General features: G+C 43.1%; 2 protein-coding genes across 2 annotated transcripts in view; both read right to left on the bottom strand.

The window, feature by feature from the left end:
• LOC134218455 (sodium-dependent dopamine transporter) overlaps nt 1-10,442 on the bottom strand; it is a 123,937-nt gene extending 113,495 nt beyond the window's left edge. The window contains exon 1 of the mRNA XM_062697459.1: nt 9,703-10,442. Coding sequence (XP_062553443.1) covers nt 9,703-9,775 — 73 coding nt within the window. The 5' untranslated portion in view covers nt 9,776-10,442. The remainder of the gene's footprint in view (nt 1-9,702) is intronic.
• An 11,254-nt stretch (nt 10,443-21,696) lies between these two features.
• Nucleotides 21,697-23,057, bottom strand: LOC134214239 (uncharacterized). Its single transcript, XM_062693645.1, has 3 exons — nt 22,900-23,057; nt 22,525-22,826; nt 21,697-22,463 (listed from the first exon to the last, which is right to left on the bottom strand). Exons 1-3 carry the CDS (start codon nt 23,006-23,008, stop codon nt 21,909-21,911), a joined length of 966 nt encoding a protein of 321 aa, XP_062549629.1. The 5' UTR covers nt 23,009-23,057; the 3' UTR covers nt 21,697-21,908.
• Nucleotides 23,058-23,974: the final 917 nt, after the last annotated feature.

Here is a 23,974-nt window from a genome sequence, read left to right as displayed (position 1 = left end):
GATTTTTGTCCAACATAAACTACACAATTTATATCTTTACAACTGCTTGAAACTTCAACAAGCCGTTTGGACGGAAGTGGTTTCGATTGTATTACGATTAACATAGGCATGCATTCGCACTCATATAGGATTTTGCAAGGAGTATATGTCATTACGAGTTTTTATTCACACATTTATATTTAAACTCCCTGAGTTATTTCCAGAAAAGAAAGAAAATAAATACTTCCCAAAAACAAATCCTTGAATATTACGCCAGCTTATTGTCGTCAATTTTTCGCACATTTTATTCTATTTTATTATCCAGCAAAATCCATTTTACTGTAAATCCAGTGAATATAATTTTATGTATTCGTCGGTGAGCATTTGTTCATGTTGTGATTTAAGCTAAACTAAAATATATTCGGCTCTGACTTTCTATATGCGTTTCTTGATACATCTTTATTCTAGAACATATAGCCACCAGATGGCCAAATATTCAGTTGAAATTGTATTCATTTGAAACGTTTTTGATGAAATTTGGACAAGATATTTCTCGTTTAATAAATTACTGTTGAGCAATTTAGATCAATGGAAAAATAATTAAATTTTGAACAATCAACTTATGTAAATTCCTAATGAGACTGATATGCGGGTCATTCAATATGGGACAACGTTGGTTCACTATTTTGCTACATTTCTTTCGAACAAAATCTCATATTTCATGACTAAGATCCATAAAATAAAATGCTATTTTTTTGGAATTAGCTTTTAAAAAACCAAATGCGAGTACCAGCAAACATATCAATTTTGCTCGACAGATTATGATTATGAAACTTATTATTTGCTGATTTCTATATTCAGATTGACACAACCTGTGATGTTTATTTTTTCGGTGCTTCCGAGCAGATTTGTCTGCTGGATCACAATATACTATTTTGGAGTGTGGTGTATTTATTTTTTTTTTTTTTTGACGTAAACCGAGGAAGCCTCGGATACAGGGTGCCAAATGAAAATTTCCAAATTGGGGACCGTCACGAAATCATGTAAGATTTCAAAAGTTAATAGCGACTTTATCCTTCGATAAATTTTCGAGATTTTATTATCAATAGATTCGGAAACTTTCCACCAATTCGTTAATTGTTTTAAAACTATTGATTATCAACGTGAAACTATTTTAGTTCTTTCACGTCTGGTAAAAGATTCAGAACCAACCAACTCCGTTCATGCATCCCCAACACGGACATCAGATTGCTGTAACGCACGCACCTTTCGTTGACGGGTAGTTGTTGCAATAAATTATTCACAAAGATGACGTATGTAGCAAATAAGCGGAAAATCATTGAGTGGCTGTCGTCGGTGACAGCAGAATTGTGGAAATGCAATTTTCTCCTCATTTTAACTCGCTGTCGACAAGCCTGTTCTACTGAAAAATTTAAACAAGTTCTATTGAACGCTGCCGATGCTTTTGCCAACCGCACGATGATTTCAAGCAAAACCGCAAACGCGCGCGTGAGAGCAGCTTTTTGAACTGACTTGAGACGATGGCTGCGCCGGCCCAAGTAACATCTGTATGGTCGTCGGTGGTGATTGAGAAAAATGTTTGTTCTGAAAACAGTTTAAGATAATTTTTGGTTGAAATTCGCTATTGTGTCATGTATACAACCTAATGTTCATATGATATTACGATTCCCATTGCACTAAGAGGTTTTACGTAGTTTACGTCGAGCGGACGTGTCTTGTACACAACCCTTCAGATTTTTTTTTTAGGCCCAATTTCTTCACACGCTCGAAAACTATTATGATCAACGTTCTGTGATATTCCCGTAATTTGAAATACATATTTATAATTGGAATATTTGAAAATAACAACCTTCGTAAAATACATCAAAAAACATTGGACTCTCAACTAGATAAAATCTGGGAATGCAAACAATTAAACATTCAATATTTCAAATTAAATAATATGTGGAATCATTTATTGTCTATCAAATAATAAAAAGAAAATAGATTTTTAAAGAAGTTATCGACAAATTAGTCAAATGAAACAATGAGTTTCAATTTGATATTTTTTGGTGCTTTGAGTCAATGTTGATTTAAAGTAGTAAATACCTAATTTAATTGGAGATTGTGTTTATATACATGCATGAACAAAGAAGAACTTAAAATTATGGAATTTGTTTTTGACGTAAACTACGTCTAAGGGGAAGCCTCGGATACAGGGTGCAAAATGAAAATTTCCAAATTGGGGTCCGTCACGAAATCATGTAAGATTTCAAACGGTAATAGCGTCTTTATCTTTCGATGGATTTTCGACATTTGCTTATCAATCGATTCGGAAACTCTCCAGCAATTTGCCTATTCTATTGATACTATTGATTATCAACGTTAAACTATTGAAAATGTTATTTCTTTCCAAACCGGGTGAAAAATTCAATTCCGTTCGTAAATCCCCAACACGGATATCAGATTGCAGTAACGTATGGGCCTTTTGATCCACTGCACAATGGGGAAATCCGATTTCAAAGGTGGAAAAAATTGATAACTTTCTTCACGGACAACTTACAGAAGAGATCAGGAGCTTATTCGAAAGGGAATTTTGCAAAGAATTCAGTGAGTGCTGTTTCGTGGACGTGTAACGCTGCTGTATGTAGTTATTGAGCTCGTTTTGCCCTAATGCCCCATATATCGCGAGTTTCCAAACTATTTGTCATTTTATCTTTAAGACATTGTTCTAAAATTGTGTTTATCTCTTCACTGTGGATCCATAGAAGGGCACTAAATATATTTTGTTGGTAAAAGTTGGAAATTTAAGGGATTTTGGGGTCAAATAAGCATCAAAGTGCATTTTATGTGCAATTTTCATGTATTCTGTAAAAATAGTAATATTTGCAGTTAAGTGTTGATATTATTGTCCCAAAGTGTTGAACAGATATTGACAAATGTTTGCTGAACGAAAATTAATGAAATAAATCGTTTCACAAATGTTTTATTTGATTATTTGTTGAGTAAAAAACGATTTTTAAAAACTTTTGAATAACACCGATGCCAAACATTTCCAAACCATACCCGATAGCACAACTAAACAAGAATAGTCATCTGTTATGGGTTTTGATGTGATCATAGATAGGAGGTGATGGGAGATACTATTTTTTCTTACCTTTTTGCCCAAATTCCCCTATAAAATAATATAGCTCAATGATTTCGAGCAAGGAAATGATGTAGTAATGTCAATTTAGTCGATATTTTCCAATGATGTAATGAAAATAACAAATAATCATATAATTCATTAAAAATATTGAATTATAGGGGATTTAGGGGTCATACAGCTCATTTAATGTAATTTTTTATTCAAAATGAGATAACATTTTTTACAGACGACACACATAGAAGATTAAGGGCTTATTCGAAAGGGAGTTTTCCAAGAAATTCAGAGAAAAATGTTTTGTAGACGTGAGACACTTCTGTATGTAGTTATTAAGCTCGTTTTGCCCCAATGTCGCATACATCACAGTTTCTCATATTTTTCGTGCTTTTATCTTCCAAGTATTGTACTAAAGATGTGTTCTCCTCTTCATTATAGATCCATACATAGCACTATACATATTTTGTTGGAAAAAGTTGGAAATTTAAGGGATTTTGGGGTTCAATAAGTACTAAATTGCACTTTACGTGAACTTTTCATGTTTTCTGTGAAAAATAATAAAATTATTATTATTCTCCCAAAATGTTCTACAGACATTGATAAATGTTTGCGAAACAATAACTAATGAAGTTAGTGTCGCAAGTGTTTTGTTTTGTGATTTATTGGGTAAAACACGATTTTTTGAATGCTTCTGAAAAGCGCCGATGCCAATCATTCCCAAACCATACCCGTTTGCACAACTAGATAAGAGTAAATATATTAGTCGATGTGACAATAGATAGGAGTAAATAAGAAATATTCTTTTCTCATGACGTTTCATCCAAATTCCCCTTATAAAATAATATAGCTCAATGATTCTGGGTTAAGTAATGATGGAGTAACATTGATGCTGTAGATTTTGCCAAAATTGACCATATTAGGAGCTACTTCAATACTTACATGTTTTTAAACCACCGTATATTAACCCTAAATGATTATTTGACGTAATATAGTGCAAATGATTTCTTGGGTATTATTTTTTTTTACAGAATACATGAAAAATTCACATAGATGCACACTGATGATTATTTGACCCCAAAATCCCTTAAATTTCCAACTTTTTCCAACAAAATATGTATAGTGCTATGTATGAATCTATAATGAAGAGAAGAACACATCTTTAGTACAATACTTGGAAGATAAAAGCACGTAAAATATGATAAACTGTGATGTATGCGACATTGGGGCAAAACGAGCTTAATAACTACATACAGAAGTGTCTCATGTCTAAAAAACATTTTTCACTGAATTTCTTGGAAAACTTGGAAAACTCGCTTTCGAATAAGCCCTTAATCATCTATGTGCGTTGTCTGTGAAAAATGTTATCCTATTTTGAATAAAAAATTACATTAAATGAGCTGTATGACCCCTAAATCCCCTATAATTCAATATTTTAATGAATTATATGATTATTCGTTATTTTTATTATATCATTGGAAAATATCGACTAAATTAACATTACTACATCATTTCCTTGCTCGAAATCATTGAGCTATATTATTTTATAGGGGAATTTGGGCAAAAAGGTAAGAAAAAATAGTATCTCCCATCACCTCCTATCTATGATCACATCAAGACATAACAGATGACTATTCTTGTTTAGTTGTGCTATCGGGTATGGTTTGGAAATGTTTGGCATCGGTGTTATTCAAAAGTTTTTAAAAATCGTTTTTTACTCAACAAATAATCAAATAAAACATTTGTGAAACGATTTATTTCATTAATTTTCGTTCAGCAAACATTTGTCAATATCTGTTCAACACTTTGGGACAATAATATCAACACTTAACTGCAAATATTACTATTTTTTACAGAATACATGAAAATTGCACATAAAATGCACTTTGATGCTTATTTGACCCCAAAATCTTTAAATTTCCAACTTTTACCAACAAAATATATTTAGTGCCCTTCTATGGATCCACAGTGAAAAGATAAACACAATTTTAGAACAATGTCTTAAAGATAAAATGACAAATAGTTTGGAAACTCGCGATATATGGGGCATTAGGGCAAAACGAGCTCAATAACTACATACAGAAGCGTTACACGTCCATGAAACAGCACTCACTGAATTCTTTGCAAAATTCCCTTTCGAATAATCTCCTGATCTCTTCTGTAAGTTGTTCGTGAAGAAAGTTATCAATTTTTTCCACCTTTGAAATCGGATTTCCCCATTGTGCACTGCTTCGTTTTCGCTGTGTATAAAAAGCGCCGCGTTTCGCGTGCGCGTGTCATTTTCATTCTGCATGTCACGGAGAACGGACGATTTCGTTCGCGTGGGAGCGCTCGTTGATTGAGATTTATGAGTGATGATGCGGATGAAATTTTTCGTCAGGTTGTGGTGGCGGTCCTGGCAACAGCAATACAACTTGACATCCGTGTTCCCAACAGCATCGTTGAATCTGGCAATCAACATCGTGATGTTGATGAGGCACATAAGTGGAAATGAATCGGTTCTTTTCAGGACCACCATTATGTTTGGAAGGAAGGTTAAGTAGAAATAATTTTTTGACGTAAACTACGTCTAAGGGGAAGACTCAGATACAGGATGTAAAACGGAAATTTCCAAATTCGAGACCGTCGCGAAATTAGGATAGATTTCAAACGCTAATAGCGTCTTTTTCTTTCGATGGATTTTTAATCACTTACTCTGCAGAAGTCGAATGATGGATTGAATCTTATGAATTTTTGCGTTACTGCTGCCGATTTATTGCAACAATCTCATGAATTTACTCTCAGTCAAACCAAATTCCTCCAATGAAAAATTTAATGCCCTGAAAAGGACAGATTTCAGATCATGCGGATTTCTAATCACCAACACAACAGCAACCATCCGATAGTCAGAATATCACAAGAGTATTTCACTCAAATGCAGATGCTGGCTCTATGGTTCTACCGCTACACCGCAACAGATTGCCATCGTTGGATTCTCTGTCGCAACGATCCTGTTACGAGCGCTACCTACGCTATCGGTAGGAACGAAGAGCGTGCGTCAGAAGGAGAGGCTGCAAAAATGTATTTGCATGGATGGAAATTAAACCTGAAACAAGTAGCAGTCTATCAACTAAAATAATAATCTTGAGGGGAAATTTCACTGGTATTGATGCTATCCATGCGAATAAATTTTTGTTGCGTCCCTGACGCACGGTCGTGATTCCGCCACCGACGGAAACTATCAGCCATCACCAAGCGATTAATATGAACTTTGATCAAAATTCGTCTCGCCTCAAATTATGGCTTAAGAGCTGCTTTCACTGATGACACCATAAACACCACCATAGCCGCCATCGTAGAGACACGCAAGAAAATTCCATCTGAGTGCTGTTGATGCTGACGACGACGACCGCGCGACCCACACCATCGCCGGGAATAAAATTTCCGGTAGGAGCTCCGCCGATGCCGATGGTGGTACCACGGTCTGCTCTCCGCGACATCTCGAACGAAATGGCTCGCGCGCGCGGAGGAGCTCCTTTCTTGTAATTAATAAAGTTGAACCTGTAGCCACGCCCCTTTGGTGAGTGTTTGACGGTTACACAATATTTGCAGTCATACCGGACAACAAAGAGGAGGGACTAATGAGCCATCTTTATTGGCTATAAGAAAAATGCTCTCCCCCGCGCGCGTGGCGCAATCAGCATTATTCCAGTTCAAGACAGCAGCACGTACAGACGTGTTTTTTGCTCGCGCATTTTTGACGTAAACTACGTCTAAGGGGAAGACTCAGATACAGGGTGTAAAACCGAAATTTCCAAATTCAAAACCGTCACGAAATTAGGATAGATTTCAAACGCTAATAGCGCCTTTATCTTTCGATAGATTTTCGAGATTTGCTTATCAATAGATTCGGAAAATCTCCAGCAATTTGCCAATTCTACTGATACTATAGATTATCAACGTTAAACTATTGAAAATGTTATTTCTTTCCAAACCGGGCGAAAAATTCAATTCCGCTCATAAATCCCCAACACGGACATCAGATTGCAGTAAGGTACGGGCCTTTTGATCCACTGCTTCGTTTTCCCTGTGTTTAAAAAGCCCCATGTTTCGCGTGCGCGCGTCATTTTCATTCTGGATGTCACGGAGAACGAACCAGCGCGGTTCCAGCGATAACGCCTTTGGTTTGGTCTGTTGTGGTAAAAACTCATGGACGATTCAAATCAAGCCCAACTCAGCACTTAAAAACTCATGGATGAGTTGAATCATCGCATGTTTTCTGTATGTATGTAGAATCACGAGCGCGCGTCAAACGGAGAAGCTGCAAAAATGTATTCGCATGGATGACTACCTACTAAAATTATAAGTCTTTCTCTGAATCGCGATCTCGTGACTCTACTACCGACGGAAAACAATCTGCCATCACCAAGCAATTAAGTTTTACTTTGATCAAAATTCATCTCGCCTCAAGTTGTGACTTGTGAGCTACTTTCATTGATGGTAGCCAATCGTTAGTAGGGGAAATTACGGCTTTGGCAGGTTTTGTTCTATTATTGTCAGGGGTTTTCTGTAACTAATTATGCTCAAATTTGGCCTAAACATTCTTTGCATATCAAAGAATATTGTGGCCAAATTTCATAAAATTTGGTCAACAAAAACCCCGCCGACAATAATAGAACAAAACCTGCCAAAGCCGTCATTCCCCCTACTTCATACAAGAAAATTTAATCTGAGCGCTGCTAATGTTAATGACGACGACCGCGCGATCCACACCATCGCCGGGAATAAAATTTCCGGTAGGAGCTCCGCCGATGCCGAAGGTGGTACCACGGTCTGCTCTCCGCGACATCTCGAACGAAATGGCTCGCGCGCGCGGGAGAGCTGCTTTCTTGTAATCAATAAAGTTGAATCTGTAGCCACGCCCCTTTGGTGAGTGTTTGACGGTTACACAATATTTGCAGCCATACCGGACAACAAAGAGGCGGGACTAATGAGCCATCTTTATTGATGATAAGAAAACTCCCCCGCGCGCGTGGCATTTCATTAGAAATTTAGCGGGCGGCGGTCCCAGCATCGGCGGAGTTGCTGAACGAATCAATCGGTTCTTCTCAGGGCCACCATCCTATGCAAAGGAAGGTGAGGCGAATATTGTTCAAAGAGCAAATTAACCACTTGGCGACGCCATAATGTTGCCGTCCGTAGCAGAATCACGAGTGCGCCCCGGGAGGAGATGCTACAAATAAGAATTCGTATGGATGGCATCAGTGGCAGCCAGGTGAAATTTTCTCAAGATCTTATTTGATTTTGTTGCAGCTTGTGATTGGGAAGGCGGATTATTAACAATCAATCGAAAGATGGAGATGGAGACAGTTCAATCGAAATGATGCCGTCAGTAGCGAAATCACGAGTGCGCTTTGACGCGTGGTCTTTGCAAAAACATGTTAGCGTCTTCAGTGATTTGACAGTAGTTATCCTCATTTCTAAAACTTAATTAACCATTAATTAAATACAGTAAAAAGTGCAATTAAACCTGATAAATTGAAATTTAGAAATACCCAAGTTTAGTTAAGCTCATTTAGAATATTTTTCGAAAAATTTGAAAAAGAACAATGAATTGAGTTTAAACTAACAAAACGAAACTACTCATATTATACAAAACTCGAGAATTCAATAAATTTTTTTTAATTACATAAATATATTAGTTCCTTTTAAAATGTAAATTTCATAAGAAATCCAAAGAGTAATTTTGTAACACTCATGGATAATGGCACTAGATTCTTCATTTCACCAAACTGTTTCAAGTAGTTTACGTCGGGCGGTCGTGTCTTGTACACAGCCCTTATGATTTTTTTATAAAGGAAATGTAAGAAAAGCTTAAAAAATTGTATGGTCTAGCATACACTCAGTTTTTGTTTAGATTTTTAAAAGTTCTTATGTGCAGAGCTATACAATAATTTAATCAACGCTAGTTGGATGACACTCTCATATTTTGTTCCCTTATCTACAGGACGAGTTGGTACTAATCCATTCAATTTCACTGTATGAATGAGAATCAAATAAAATAAAATATTTTTTAAATATATTTTACTGTATTTCGTAAAGATGTGAGAGCAATTGTAATTAATATTATTAGGCCATCTTAAGGAAGTAACATAAACTGCATGAGACATATGATTAGACCTGTAAAGATGGCACTCCAATAGAAGTGTTGGATGTGCCATCTTAAACATTATGATCACCAAACTGGGTATGCCATTGACTTTATTTACACACGAATTTGAAATCAGAATAGCAGATCAATTACTCAACTGCTAGTAACACTTTGTAAGCTTCCATACATGTATTAAAATGTTAAATTTTCAAATGATTGAAATGTGCAGCTTGAGAACTAAATCGATATAGAACTGTAATACAATTATCATACATCGTAAAAAGAGTTAGTCATATCCTATTGAGGTGGTGAATTAAATGTTATAGTACTAACTTGTCTAATAACAAGTGAAAACATACCACTAAAAAGTTCTAAATAACTATCTAAATTAAAATTACCAGGTTGATGTACTTTCATCATTCAGTGATGGTTGAGACTTCATGCTGTTACCTACCTGGACTGTCGACCAGCTTGACTGGGGTCTCCAGTAATCTCAGCTTTTCCCGTGGGTCATCCAGCTCGAACATATATGGCGCTGACGCGGATCCGGTTGCTAAATCGAAAGTTACAAACTCCTACGCGGAATTTCCGTAGCGTCGCCAAGCGCCTTTAAAAATAAACCACTTGTTGCTTCTATTTTTTATAGCTTTAGATCGAAAGGGAAAATTCGGACCAAGTTACTAAGAAGGACATCATTCTGAATCTAAAACAAATCTATCACAAACACTGCATTTTATGATTCGTGTTTTGTTTTGTGCTGCGTACGAGACGCCGTGGGATCTGTAGGATTTACACTTGATTAGCCCCGGGCACTGCCATACTATAGTGAGTTCAAAGGATTTGCCGTCGGATGTGTAATTATCCACTTGGATAGCGATGCCGTATATTTACTAGCGCACTAGATTCGGTACAACACGTGAACTAGAACAATAGAAGCAGGTTAGGAGACACGGAAACTCTCTATTTCCGTCTCCCGGAAGTTCACTGTTTCTGTCACCACGAGAGAGGCTAGCTTTGGCTAATCCACCGCAATAAACTGCTTAGAATACAACACCCAAAAGCTAAATGGTTTTCAAAAATTATATGATTACCACTTCCAACACTCACACACCAAACTTTCTTAACTTCCTTTACAATAGTCCTGGAGATCCGCACGAGGCAACGTTCTTTGGAAAACTGGCAGCGGATCGGCGAACCGTGTGGCCTTTTATAGCTCTGTAGCTGGCCACCACCGACCGGATGCTGCTAGCTGGTTGGTACCGAAGTTGATCCTTCAGAATATTTCCCGTCAGGCCGACCAGCAACAAGCAAGCGACCAACGAACGGCATGGAAAGATGCCGACGCCGCGCCTGTGTCATAATAATTTTGCTTTCAACGAATTTCCGCACTCCATTTGCGCTTCCACTGTGTTCCTTCCCTGTTGGATCTGGATGGGTGCACCGTAGCAAAGGTACGTACCAACAAACGCATAGTGAGATGGTGGGTGGTAAGCAACCACGTGCTGCTTGTTGGGTGGAAAACTGTTGCGCAGGATATGGGTGCATGCATGTGTGAGTGTTAGGTGCAAGAGATTTTAGCTCTTTTAGCTATACGATGCCGGTCAATGTGGTGTTGAAGGTGAGGCATATTATGAGAGTTGTAAAAGCTCATTGAATCATGTAATTATGTATATTCAAATTGATTCTAGATTATCGGTTCGTTGGTTAAATATGTCTTCAATAAATACCTGGTTCCACATTAGGGGAAACTGGACACACATGATCCCCCCTGTTTTCTTGAAAATTAATCATATTTTTATACCCCTGATATGTGCAAACGGATCTGTTAGATAAATTATTGAATCTGAGTAACATTTTATATTAGTTACTTTATGGGTTTTAGAGAGGTTTTATTACTTAAGCATTCTCAATCCTTTTTTTCTTTAAAGGAGAAAAGTTTAATAACTTTGAATATGTCCAACCAAAACGTGTCAAATTTTTACTGGACAAAGTTTTATTATTGTAGAATTGAATGAATTCATTCAATTAAGTGTTGCTTTATTAAGATAAATACTCAACATGGACACACTTGATCCCCCACAGTTTGGAAACACATGATCCCGATATTGCATATATTAAGGCGTTTGTTGTATACCATCGCATATTATTGTATTGTATGTAGGGGGAAAGACGGCTTTGGCAGGTTTTGTTCTATTATTGGCAGGGGTTTTTTGTCGACCAAATTTTATGAAATTTGGCCACAATATTCTTTGATATGCAAAGAATGTTTAGGCCAAATTTGAGCCTAGTCAGTCATAAAAAACCCTGCCAATAATAGAACAAAACCTGCCAAAGCCGTCATTCCCCCTAACTAATTGATCTGGTAAAAATCTTTTCTAGTTAAAAAGTAAAATTAATTTAATTTCTTTTTAATTTTGTCAATCAGTCGGTACATGCGCAATTTAAGTTTCTCAATAGCCTTATTCCATTAACCAGAACAAAGTGTAGTTGAACATACTTAATTTTGATTAGTTTTATTAAATGCATTTTAATATTATTTTCAATGAAAAAGAATATACATTAAGCTTTGAAAATACTAAACAAATCAGTATTGTTCGATCTGGTATTCAATTCTTTCCGTTTCAACTAGTGGAAGTTTACTAACAATCATCATTTATTTATAAATTTTCTTTTTTTCTTTTTAATAATAATTCAACAACTTTTGGTCAGTCGTTTAAGAGAAATCGCATTTGTGTAATAATAACACGCACTACAAAAAAATGATAATATTTAAAGCATGCGTGACAGTGCCATATTGATGTATGAAGTCACCATCCTGGTATGATCATGGTTGTAGTATTGGTAGTAGTCTGGCGATCTCGATGTACCTCGTGCGGAGCTTCTTTTGACTCCGATTTTTGATTTTCTAAAAAACTAAAAAAAACCCAGATTAATCCACCTAGCGGCGATGATGCCTTTCTCGTGCATCGTAAAATTTACTGAAAAAATCACATAAGAAAGGTCAAAAAAGCACTTTAGGGGAATAGATCGCATATTTTCTATCATCTTGCATGTTTTTGCATGAATTCCCAAGTAACCAAAAGTTCGGATAACAGTACATTTCTGGCTTAATCAGCTCCAAGATGGATCCTGAATAGAAGTCTATTCAGCTCACTTTTTAAGTAGTTAACCGAACTATCAAGTTCACATCAAGTTAATTTCAAGCTTCTAAAGTGGACATCAAAGTTCACAAAAGGTTCGGTGAGAGTCCTGTATAGCATGCTATTCAGCTAGACCAGCGGTTCTCAACCTTTTTCTTGAAAGGTACCCCTTCAAACTTTTGCATCAATTGGGGTACCCCTTCTTGAAAGTAGGCTTCCAAGCCTTTTGAAAGAATAATTCCGAGCCATTTGAAGCGATGATTCCGAACCTTTTGAAGGGAGCTTCTGAATCTCTCAAAAGTAGGCTTCTGCAGCTCTTGATAAAAGGCTTCTTAGTCTCTTGAATGGCGGCTTTTGAGCCACTTAAAAGAAGGCTTCCGTTGCATCTTGAAAGGACGCTTCTGAGCCTATTGATAGAAGAATTCCGAGCTTCTTGAAGAGAGGCTTCCGAGCCTCTTGAAAGGAGGCTTCCGAGCCTCTTGAAAGGAGGCTTCCGAGCCTCTTGAAAGGAGGCTTCCGAGCCTCTTGAAAGAAGGCTTCCGAGCCACTTGAAAGGAGGCTTCCGAGCCTCTTGAAAGGAGGCTTCCGAGCCCCTTGAAATGAGGCTTCCGAGCTTCTTGAAATGAGGCTTCCGAGCCTCTTGAAAGGAGGCTTCCGAGCCTCTTGAAAGGAGGCTTCGAGCCTCTTGAAAGGAGGCTTGAGGCCTCTTGAAATGAGGCTTCAGGCCTCTTGAAATGAGGCTTCAGGCCTCTTGAAAGGAGGCTTCCAGGCCTCTTGAAAGGAGGCTTGAGGCCTCTTGAAGGAGGCTTCTGAGCCTCTTGAAGGAGGCTTCCAGGCCTTTGAAGGAGGCTTCCGCGCCTCTTGAAAGGAGGCTTCCGCGCCTCTTGAAAGGAGGCTTTCAGGCCTCTTGAAGGAGGCTTCCAGGCCTCTTGAAGGAGGCTGAGCCTCTTGAAAGGAGGCTGAGGCCTCTTGAAAGGAGGCCTGAGCCTCTTGAAGGAGGCTTCCGAGCCTCTTAAGGAGGCTTCCAGGCCTCTTGAAGGAGGCTGAGGCCTCTTGAAAGGAGGCTTCCAGGCCTCTTGAAAGGAGGCTTCCGAGCCTCTTGAAGGAGGCTTCCAGGCCTCTTGAAAGGAGGCTTCTGAGCCTCTTGAAAGGAGGCCTGAGGCCTCTTGAAAGGAGGCTGAGCCTCTTGAAAGGAGGCTTCCAGGCCTCTTGAAAGGAGGCTTCGAGGCCTCTTGAAGGAGGCTTCCGAGCCTCTTGAAAGGAGGCTTCCGTGCCTCTTGAAGGAGGCTTCCAGGCCTCTTGAAAGGAGGCTTCCAGGCCTCTTGAAGGAGGCTTCTGAGCCTCTTGAAGGAGGCTTCCGGGCCTCTTGAAAGGAGGCTTCTGAGGCCTCTTGAAAGGAGGCTTCCAGGCCTCTTGAAAGGAGGCTGAGCCTCTTGAAAGGAGGCTTCCTGAGCCTCTTGAAAGGAGGCTTCTGAGCCTCTTGAAAGGAGGCTGAGCCTCTTGAAAGGAGGCTTCCGGGCCTCTTGAAAGGAGGCTTCCAGGCCTCTTGAAGGAGGCTGAGCCTCTTGAAGGAGGCTTCCAAGTCTCTTGAAATAAGGATTCCGAGCCTCTTGAAAGGAGTTTCCAAGCCTCTTGAAAGAAGGCTTCCGAGCCTCTTGAAAGGAGGCTTCCAGGCCTCTTGAAAGGAGGCTTCCAGGCCTCTTGAAAGGAGGGTTCCGAGCCTCTTGAAAGGAGGCTTGAGGCCTCTTGAAATGGGGCTTCTGAGCCTCTTGAAAGGAGGCTTCCAGGCCTCTTGAAAGGAGGCTTCTGAGGCCTCTTGAAAGGAGGCTTCTGAGCCTCTTGAAAGGAGGCTTGAGCCTCTTGAAGGAGGCTTCCAGGCCTCTTGAAAGGAGGCTTCTGAGCCTCTTGAAAGGAGGCTGAGCCTCTTGAAGGAGGCTTCTGAGCCTCTTGAAAGGAGGCTTCCTGCCTCTTGAAAGGAGGCTTTCCTGCCTCTTGAAAGGAGGCTTCCGAGCCTCTTGAAAGGTTTTCCTGCCTCTTGAAAGGAGGCTTCCGAGCCTCTTGAAAAAAGGCTTCCGAACCTCTTGAAAGGAGGCTTCCGAGCCTCTTGAAAGAAGGCTTCCGAACCTTTTGAATAAAGCTTTCAAGCCTCTTGAAAGGAGCCTTTTGAAAAAAAAAACCTTCCGGTATTGCGTAGAGATTTCGGGGGTAGCCATATTTGGGAAACCGACAGACAAAGTGATCTACACTATTTTCTGTGTCACATAGTTCACAAATGGACCGGAAAGGGCCCCCACCAAAATTGTGAGAGACCCTTGTGTGACCAGTCCGGAGCCTTGAGATGACCTGCTGCACTTTCTGGGTGGCTGGTTCATTCCAGGAGTCGGTGGTTCCTTCAATTTTCCTAAGGAAGTGCGCCCTATTGCTGCTCCATATCCGAGCCCAGTCCTGGCAGCTCTTCGTCCATTTCTTAACGTCGGCCAGCGGAACGGAACGGGTGTATAATAGACCCTCGTGTCCGACACTTGCCAGAGCGTCGGCCTCGTTATTTCCCCTTATGCCACAATGACCGGGGATCCAGGCAAAGGTGGTACCGGGTATCATCCCTGATAGTATTCCCTTGATCCAGGGGTGCTTGGGTATCTCGCTTTGGAGGGCAGAAACCACGCTCGCAGAGTCCGTGAGGACCACGATTGGTTTATTTGCTGAGATAGTGGCCACAACAAAGACGGATGCGGCTTTAGCGGAAAAAATGTTGCACTGGCGTGGCAAGCTATCCGACATGGCCAGATTGGGTCCATAGACTCCGAAGCCGACTCCTCGGCTGGATACGGAACCGTCGGTGTACCGGATCTCGCTGTTCCGGAAGCGTGTTGCGAGCAGTTCTAAAACAGACCGTCGGAGTTCCTCTGTGTTGTCTCCCCTTTTAAACCGCGAAGCGATGGTGCTGTCGATGTTTACTGAAGGCGTCAGCCAGCCCTTCGCTCCGTGCCAGTGGACCCGCGCCACTGGGGGGAGGCTGGTACCGGCTACACTTCTCAGGATCCGGTCATCCTCATCGAGGAGAGGGATCCTGACTTCACCTGAGGTAGAGGCAGCGAAAGAGGCGGCTTTGCGGCAAATGGTCATTAAAATACGATGCCGGAAAGGGAGGACGCCAGCGTCAGCACATGCAGCTTCAGCGGGGGTGGATGGGAGTAAACCGGAGGTAAAACAGGCGAAAGAGTGTTGATAAGGCTTCGGTAGGCAGGGCATGTAAGCTCTAGGCCATATAGCTGGCGGCTATCGATAATGGCTTGTCCGACGTTTAATCTTGTGCTCCTGTTGTTAGTGCGGTGTTTTTTGAGAGAGTTTTGATGAGATTAACGCGGGGTTTGCAAGCTTCCTTTACCGCCCGGAAGTGCGGTAGAAAGGAGAGTTTCCGGTCGATGTCGACGCCAAGTATACGGACGATCTTCCGGTTAGGGATGGCCTCCGTGCCGAGTTTTATGGATGGCCCTGCTAACTGATGCCGGCCGCTGCAAACGTGTCCCGGACACATTTACAGGGGTTCATAACAAAGCCGACGGATGAAGCTTAGCGAGAGATGATGCTTACTGCGGCCTGAGTTCTGATCCTGGTCCTTCCAGGTGTACTACCCACTACGACCAACAAGATGTTGTCTGCGTATACAAACAAATATACGATTGCGGACAGCACGTTGACCCCGTCCATAGCGTGTTACCGCTAGGACCGAGCCTTGGGGGACGCCAATAAGCACTTGGAAGGTTCGTCGAGAGAGGAGGTTCTTGATGAAAGCAAGCATGTTGCCTGTGATACCCCAGTCTTATAATTTTCTAAAGACCAATGGGGTCCAGGTCCGGCTAAAAGCCTTGGCGATATCAAGCGACACTAGCGACACATACGCTTCTTGGAGCACACTGCCCAGGTTGGCAAAGTATGTGCTGGTGCCATACCCTAGCCGAAAAGCGTGTTGACGGTGGCCAAACCTTCCGTCAGCTTCTAGTTTTTCCCTAAGTCGCCGATTGACCATCCTTTCAACGGTTTTGGACGCACACGAGGTCAGGGAGACTGGCCTGAATTTAGAAGCATCGCGACTGTTTACACTGCTCTTCGAGATAGGAATAACAAAGCTTTTTCTCCAGTCGTCGGGAAAAGTGCGGTTTTCCCAAATGCTGTTGACGAGGTTAAGAAAAAGGGCCTTCGCGGCCGGAGGGAACCGTTTAATCATGGGATACCCCAACTCATCCGGCCCGGATGAGTTCCCGTTGCACTTGACAAGCGCATGGGCCAGCTCTCCTACTGAAAAAGGACGGGAATAAGAGTGGTTTGGAGGTGGAGACTACTGGTAGCAATGTTTCTCTGGAAGTCGGCTGGGTACTGGGAAACTGCTACCAGGGAAGCGAAGTAGTCACCGAGAGCATTCGCAACTTGTGCAGGGTCTGAGATTGTACGGTTGCCCTGATCGAGGTGGATTGGAGATCCCCTCGATTTCCCACTAATCGCATTTACCCGCCTCCAAAGTTCAGTGGAGGTCTGGGACGGGTTGATGCTATCGATGAAATTATTTCCATTACTTGGACTTCGCTTCCCTGATGATAATCTTGCACTGTCGGTGTTTCTCCTTGTAACAGTCCAGGGCGTCTGGCCTGAGAGGGTGGTTGGTGCTTAGCTTTCTCAATGCCCGAAGGGCTTTTCGCCTGGCCTTGACTGCACGCCGAGTTTCCTCGGACCACCATCTGAGAGCACGACGGCCGGGACGACCGCTGGACCGGGGGATGGCTTGCTGTGCTGCGGCAAGGATCATGCTGGTGAAGTCGGAGATGGACGAGGGAGGTTGGTCCGCGCAAGCGATCGACGTGACGCGCTCGTACTCCTCCCAGTCCACTTCGTCGTATTTCCAACGGGACCGCCTGACTTCCACAGGAGGGGGAGTGCTGGTGGAGATCTGCACCGGGTAGTGGCTACTACCATAGAGAACGGGCCTACTTACCGGGGAAACATCGATGGCAGTTGCGGAGTGCCCGTTGAAGAAGGTGGGAGCCCCGTCATTAAGGGTGACGAGATCGTCTTCTTGCAACGCTTCGGCTAGGATGGAGCTGCGAGGGTCGGCCCTTGACCCTCCCCACATGGGGTGAGCGTTCATGTCCCCAAGGAGAAGCAGGGGGGTGTAGCAGTTTCAATCAAGTTTCTTACCTTTCTTCTGACGGCGGGGAAGGCGCCGCAGGGGATGTACACGTTGATAATCGTGATTGGCATAGCTCCATGTAGCCGGACACCGACAGCCGGCACCTCTTCCTCGATGTCAAGGGGATCAAAGGGTTCAAAGTTCTTCAATATCCCGATGGCTACGGAGTGTCTGAAGTTAGTCACAACCTTGCTAATCCAACGATATTTGCCTCCAAGGGTCCAATCCATGAGGGTGTTGGATACACGGTTGATCTCTTGGAGAGCAATGGTACAAGGGGGGTTACTTACAGTACCAGATCCTGATCTTGGAGGTATCCTGGGCAGGTCGGAGCCAATGGAGGAAGGAGATCCACTGACTGACCCGGAGCTCGATGCGTCGGAGGATGACGACGAGGAGGAGTTGGAACCACTGGGCGCTGCGTTGCGCGACCAAGAGGGACCTGCGCTGCTAGAGCCACCAGAAGTGGGCGAGGAACGGTGGGTGTGGGACTTATTGCCCGGGTTGGAGTGCCCGGGGGACCCAGGACACTGAAACGGTTGGGACTTATGGGCCGGGTGGAGGTCCCAGGGTTGCCCGGAACGCGGCCGTGTGGTGAGAGGGAGAGTTTTATACTGACTTTGAAAATTCTGCTTTGCGCTTGAACATTGCCTTGCAGCTTGCATCCCACGTCGTCCGTCGGGGGAAAATTTCGCGACCCGAGAACGCCATCTGGTTTTCGCTTGCTTCCCACGAGGTCCACCGGAGAAACAGCGGCTTGATACTTTGCGCTTGACAAGCTTGCAGGGGGATAATGCGTCCCTCTTCCGTCTATCCAATGGTGCCGGAGGTTGTTCCCCAGTTCCGGTGTGGGAATGACGTCCGCACTGGGGAGGGTCCCGACTACCAAAGGATCTGGACAGGCTCTTCTTCGTCCTCTGGATGCCGAGGTCGGTCCGGTCGTTCCGGTTGGGTCTTGACTTCCGGTCTACCGGTGCCCCGACGATCCAGGGCTCCGCATTGTAGTTCTTCGTCCTCGGCCTTTACCAGGCGCCGGGGTCGTTCCAAAGGTTCCGGTTGGGGTATAGCGTCCGGTACAATGGTGCCTCGGCTACCTGGGTCGGACGTCGGCTCGTTGGTGTTGGTGGTGTTTGAAATTTGTGGCACGTTGGAGGCTGTTATGTTGGAGTTGAAGGTTCCAATTACTTAGCGGTAGAACCGCTATTCTTGGTATTTAGCCATTGGGTTTTTGGAATACTTTTGGATTCGGCAGTTGGATCTGGTGACGTGCTAGCGATATTCCTCTTCCCGGCGATCCTGAAGCCGGAAGATTGAGGAGATACCCGCACTTTAGCAACACTGGTGGGTGTCGAGTGTGCAGACCGTTCTGTGGTTGCCGATCGGCGTAACATCGCCTGAGTTCGCTCTCTCCTTGATGGGAAGGGGTGAGAGGAAGACAGGGTCAGGGGAGATCCGAGAAGTATCCTGGGAGTCAGCTTTGGATAGGGTCTGAGGGGTGGGTTCGACTGTGGTAAAGGAGCTACTATGGGCAGGGCTGGGCCCTTTCGGTTTCTCGATGGAAGTGAGAGTGTCATCCATCGACTCAAGTTCAGCGGTTCCGGTTGGCTGGGGAGTTGTTGCTGTTTGAAGGAGCTGGCTGTCGATAATTCTATCAAGCTTGTTCTGGAGCTCAGCATTCCTTCGGAGGCTTTCCTCCATCATGGCTTCTAATTTGCGAATTCGCTCGTCTCTTTCAGCGAGGGCGGCAAGAAGTGTAGCGATTGTCGGTTGATCCGGTCCACTTGACTGAGAGCGCTCTTCAGACACCGTCCGCGTAGAATTCCTCGTAGAGGCTTGACCTGCATTGACGACGTCGGCGTACGATGACTCTCCACTCTTTTCCAGCTGCAGGATGCGTCGAGCTTCGGGGTAGGTACAGTCTCGGTCGACCTTTATCCGCTGGATGTCGGAGGTATACAATGCAGGCTCTCTTTCTCGCTATTTTGGTTTTATATTTACACAGCACTCACTCGCATCTGAAACACTGCCGATGAACATAGGAAGCATCCTCATCTCACGCTGCCCTTCTGCACGATGCCTTCTTGGCACTACCTGGCTTGTGAACATGTCACGTTCAAAACTCCCCATTTGCAGTGCATAAAACAAAATTTGTTTAATGCTTTGTGTTTGTCTCTTCCCTTGTTCGTATAGCAAGCAGCACGTCATCGAGCGAACATCAATCCGTCCACCGAAAATAAAACCTCACTGTGGGCTAGAAACGAAGCATTCGTTCGTTTTTGAACGAAATTTCCAAGGCCTGGACACAGAAAAACAGACGTCTCACTTAGTACAAAATGTAATAAAAATTACAGTCACGGAAACATTATCGACGTTTGGACATATCGTGGCGCTAACATCGACTCTAACCACTATATGGTGATGGTTAAACTGCGCCCTCGAGGCAGCGGCGTTGCCGGAAAACAGGAACCTTGATAGGGCCCCACTTGGGGACTGCTGGAATACAGTTGAAACAGCCATTAACGATGCAGCGGAGTACAACGGAGTATTACATGCGACGAATTCGACGGAACGATTGGTTCGACGAAGAGTGCAGACAGATTCTGAAGGAGAAGGACGCAGCGTAGGCGATCGCACTGCAGCAAGGGACACGGCAGAACGTGGAACGCTTTAAACGGAAGCGGAGACAGCAGACCCGCCTTTTTTCAGGAGAAGAAACGCCGCCTGGAAGAAGCGGAGTGTGAGGAGATGGAACAACTGTGCCGTTCTCAAGAAACACGCAAGTTCTATCAGAAGCTTAACCCATCTTGCAAAGGCTTCGTGTCGTGAGCCGAGATGTGCAGGGATAAGGATGGCAGCATCTTGACGGACAAACGTGGGGTGATCAAAAGGTGGAAGCTACACTAAGAGGAACATTTAAATGGCGCTGAGAGTACAGGCAGTGAAAGTCAAGAGAGCGGAGGAAATGACTACGTCAATTCAACGGACGATGGAACCCAACCAGCCCCCCCTTGAGGGAAGTTAATGATGCCATCTGACAGCTGAAGATCAATAAAGCAGCTGGTGAGCAGTATTGGAGCTGAAAAAAAGGCCACTTGCCTGCATGGTTTGTAGACTGATTGTCAGAATCTGGGAAACTGAACAGCTACCGGAGGAGTGGTAGGAAGGGATCATATCGGCACCAATGTTTCAAAAGGGCGAAACTGCTTTTGTGAACAAGAGCCTCTCACGTTTATGTGGGGTTATTTTGAGCAAACTCACGCAAAGCAACACCACTGATGGAAGCAAACCTCTTCTTTCATTAAATGGCGCTGGATTGCGTGGCTGAACACAAATTAGCACACCAGATACGTGAGAAGCTCTTGTTTACAAAACCAGCTTCTCCCTTTTGAGATGTTGGTGCCGATATGCCCCATTTACATGACAGACGACAAACTTGAGTGTGAGAACTTTCGAGCGATCACCATCCTTAATGCCGCCTACAAAATGATATCCCAGATCATTTTCCGTCGTCTGTAACCAATAGTGAACGAGTTCGTGGGAAGTTATCAAGCCGGCTTCGTTGACGGCCAGATCTTTACTGTACGGCAAATCCTCCAAAAATGCCGCGAATACCATGTCCCAATCCCAATGCACCATCTGTTTATCGATTTTCAAGGCTGCATACGACAGTATAGATCGTGTAGAGCTATGGAAAATTATGGACGAGCTTCCCTGGGAAGCTTACCAGACTCATCAAAGCAACGGTGGATGATAACTGTGTGAGATTTCGGGGAAATTACACTTTGTTCGCATTATGCCGGGGACTAAGACAGTCGTGCCTGTTGTTCAACATTGCGCTAACGTTTGCATTAAAAAAAATGGACTTCTTTCGGATGGCTGCAGCTCCGAAATCAGTGGACGCGACTTCCGCTTCCTGACATATATGTTCATGTTCGCCGAGTACTTTTTCACTATTTTGCCGGTTGCACCGACCTCCCGGCCAAGCGCACGCAGCGATGAAGCCACTTTTCCCTCGGTTTTCCTCTTCAGCTTTCTTTGGAGCTTCTTGTCGCTCAGGGTCGTTGGCTGTCCAGAACCGGGCTTTCTTTCGATGCTCTGATTGTTGTCCAATAGTACCAAGATGTTGTAAATAGCGACAATCTTCAGCTTATCACTAAAATATTTTTTGTTTTTAAACATTGTAACTTTGCTTAAGAAAGAGTTAAAATTGGCTTTCAACAACCACGTGTTTTAAGTGAGTTCATAATTTTGCGAAAGACAGAAAGAGATAAACGACAAACCGTTGATGATGGTTTGATCGGAAACCTCTTTCTTTTGTCTGATTAACACATTTATTCAAAGATTTGCTTTACTATACGCATCATTCACTTCTTCTATCACCTTGGATAGATCAGCAAAGCTCTCGGTATAGTAATCAGGTGTACAGTTTTGATCCAACTGCTTCTCAATATCCGCTCTTTTGGCCCCTCCAGTTAAAACCAGCAGGGTCTGGAATCCAGCAACCTTTCCGAAAGCTACATCCTGTGCAATCATGTCCCCAACGAACAACACTCGCGTAGGGTCTTCAATTCCGTATTGTTCCTTAAGCTGCACCCCCAACTGGTATCCAGGCTTACCCAATACGATAGCTTTGCGCCCGGTAGCCTTTTCTAATATATCCACGTAACATCCTGAGCCAAGAACTTCAAGTTGCGGCGATATGGCTATGCTATTATCCGTTGCGCCCGCAATCAACAGGCACTCGGGGTCGCCCTTTAAATACAATTCCGCCCGTAGCATTTTAATATGGTTACAGTTGATATCGAAATCCATCACGACTGCCTTAACAGGTTTCTTATCGTAAATCGCAGGAATGATAAGACGAAGTGACTCTGCCATTACATCACTGGGCTATAAAGTAAATTGTGTCATTATTAATGCAGACATTACAAAGTTGACATTAGCAGCGTACACCATGAATAACTTCATAACCTGCATCTCTCAAAGTTTTCAGGCACGGTTCCCCACATATTGCATAGATCAAGCCTTCAAAGTTTATTGACTTTAAATACTTGACCACGCTAATGACTGGATGAACGATATCCGCATCATCCACTTCGTGTCCCAATCCCAACTTCTGTATTTGATCTCGATAGTTCTGCGACGTCCGCACACTGTTGTTAGAGACGTAGACTACATGTTTATCTATGCTCTTCAATGCACTGATCGCACTGCCAATACCTTCGATCGGTCCATACAAATTCCAAACTACGCCTAGAAAATAGGATACAATTGAGCTCAATTTAAAATTTAATCCTCTGCACCATATTGCGTATGTTTACCGCACCATCGCAATCAGAAAATACGTAATCAATTGAATCCAAGAAGCGTTTCTTATCTTCTAAACTCAAATCTAGCAAACGTTTGGGCTGCGAACAGCCGCTGCTGGAGGACATTGTAGATAGGCGGCCAATTGCGAACTGGACGCTCCGCGGACCGATTCGTATGCGGGCTCGTTGATTCACCGCGAATTATGTACCTATACAATACACATGGATGCGCAAGAAGACTGGAAAATCCATGTGAGCATTTGTATGTATTCTGATGATTGTATTGTACCGTAGATAATAAATTTACTCCTACACTTATTTCAGTCGTATCGAAAAGTAAGTGCCAAAGAGTCGCCTTAGTGAAACATATCTACACCCAGAAGGAAAGCCGCTGTGATATTTTTGAAAATTTGAGCGCCACGTGCTGGATGCTTTGATAGCACGTGCTGTTTGTACTGCGAATAAATTTTACACACCTAATTACGAAAGTTATCACTTCATTGCAAGGCACAATTACAAATTTGTTAGTTTTTATACATCAAAGCTAAGGACTATGGAAATTCACGGCAACATACCTACCTGGCTGACTACAGCGTGATCGTCGGTCTTAGCGGTGTTCCTCCAGTTTCCCCAAACGTTTAGGTTCCCAAGTCCGACTCCAAAGCGTGCAGCCAGCGTGTTCGTAGTTCCCGAATATTATTTTTGCTATTCTTGCTTCCGTTTTTCACACTAAGGCTGTGAACCATTCCACCGATTCGTTTAACTTCTAATTAAAATTTGACACTCCGATGGTTATTTTCCTATCGTGGTTGAAATTTTACTCCGAAGCCGACCCATTTGAGTTTTGACAGATTGATAGTTATTCGAAACGAAATGGATTTGGCGCCAATTTTCTCGCGAACAAAGTTCAACTATCGAACTGTCAAATCTAACCATGCTCCGGAGCAGGGTTATTTTTAACTACGGCGAAATAACCATCGAACTGTCAAATTTTAACTAAAAGTTAAACGAATCGGTGGAATGGTTCACAGCCTAAGTCAGGCCTGCCCAACCTTTCCAAGCCACGGGCCAATTTTTGGAATTCACACTTGC

The sequence above is a fragment of the Armigeres subalbatus genome, chromosome 2 (assembly GCF_024139115.2).
Source record: "Armigeres subalbatus isolate Guangzhou_Male chromosome 2, GZ_Asu_2, whole genome shotgun sequence".
Classification (NCBI taxonomy): domain Eukaryota; kingdom Metazoa; phylum Arthropoda; class Insecta; order Diptera; family Culicidae; genus Armigeres; species Armigeres subalbatus.
The sequence above is the reverse complement of the archived record's forward strand: the minus strand, read 5'-3'. Positions and strand labels throughout refer to the sequence as shown.

What these genes read in the sequence shown, in the direction of transcription:
- LOC134214239 (XM_062693645.1), bottom strand. Translation starts at nt 23,008, where the DNA reads ATGTCCTCCAGCAGCGGCTGTTCGCAGCCCAAACGTTTGCTAGATTTG. An exon ending in CGTATTTTCTGATTGCGATG is followed by an intron (nt 22,827 to 22,899) that starts GTGCGGTAAACA and finishes CCTATTTTCTAG; the next exon opens with GCGTAGTTTGGAATTTGTAT. An exon ending in GTTATGAAGTTATTCATGGT is followed by an intron (nt 22,464 to 22,524) that starts GTACGCTGCTAA and finishes TTTACTTTATAG; the next exon opens with CCCAGTGATGTAATGGCAGA.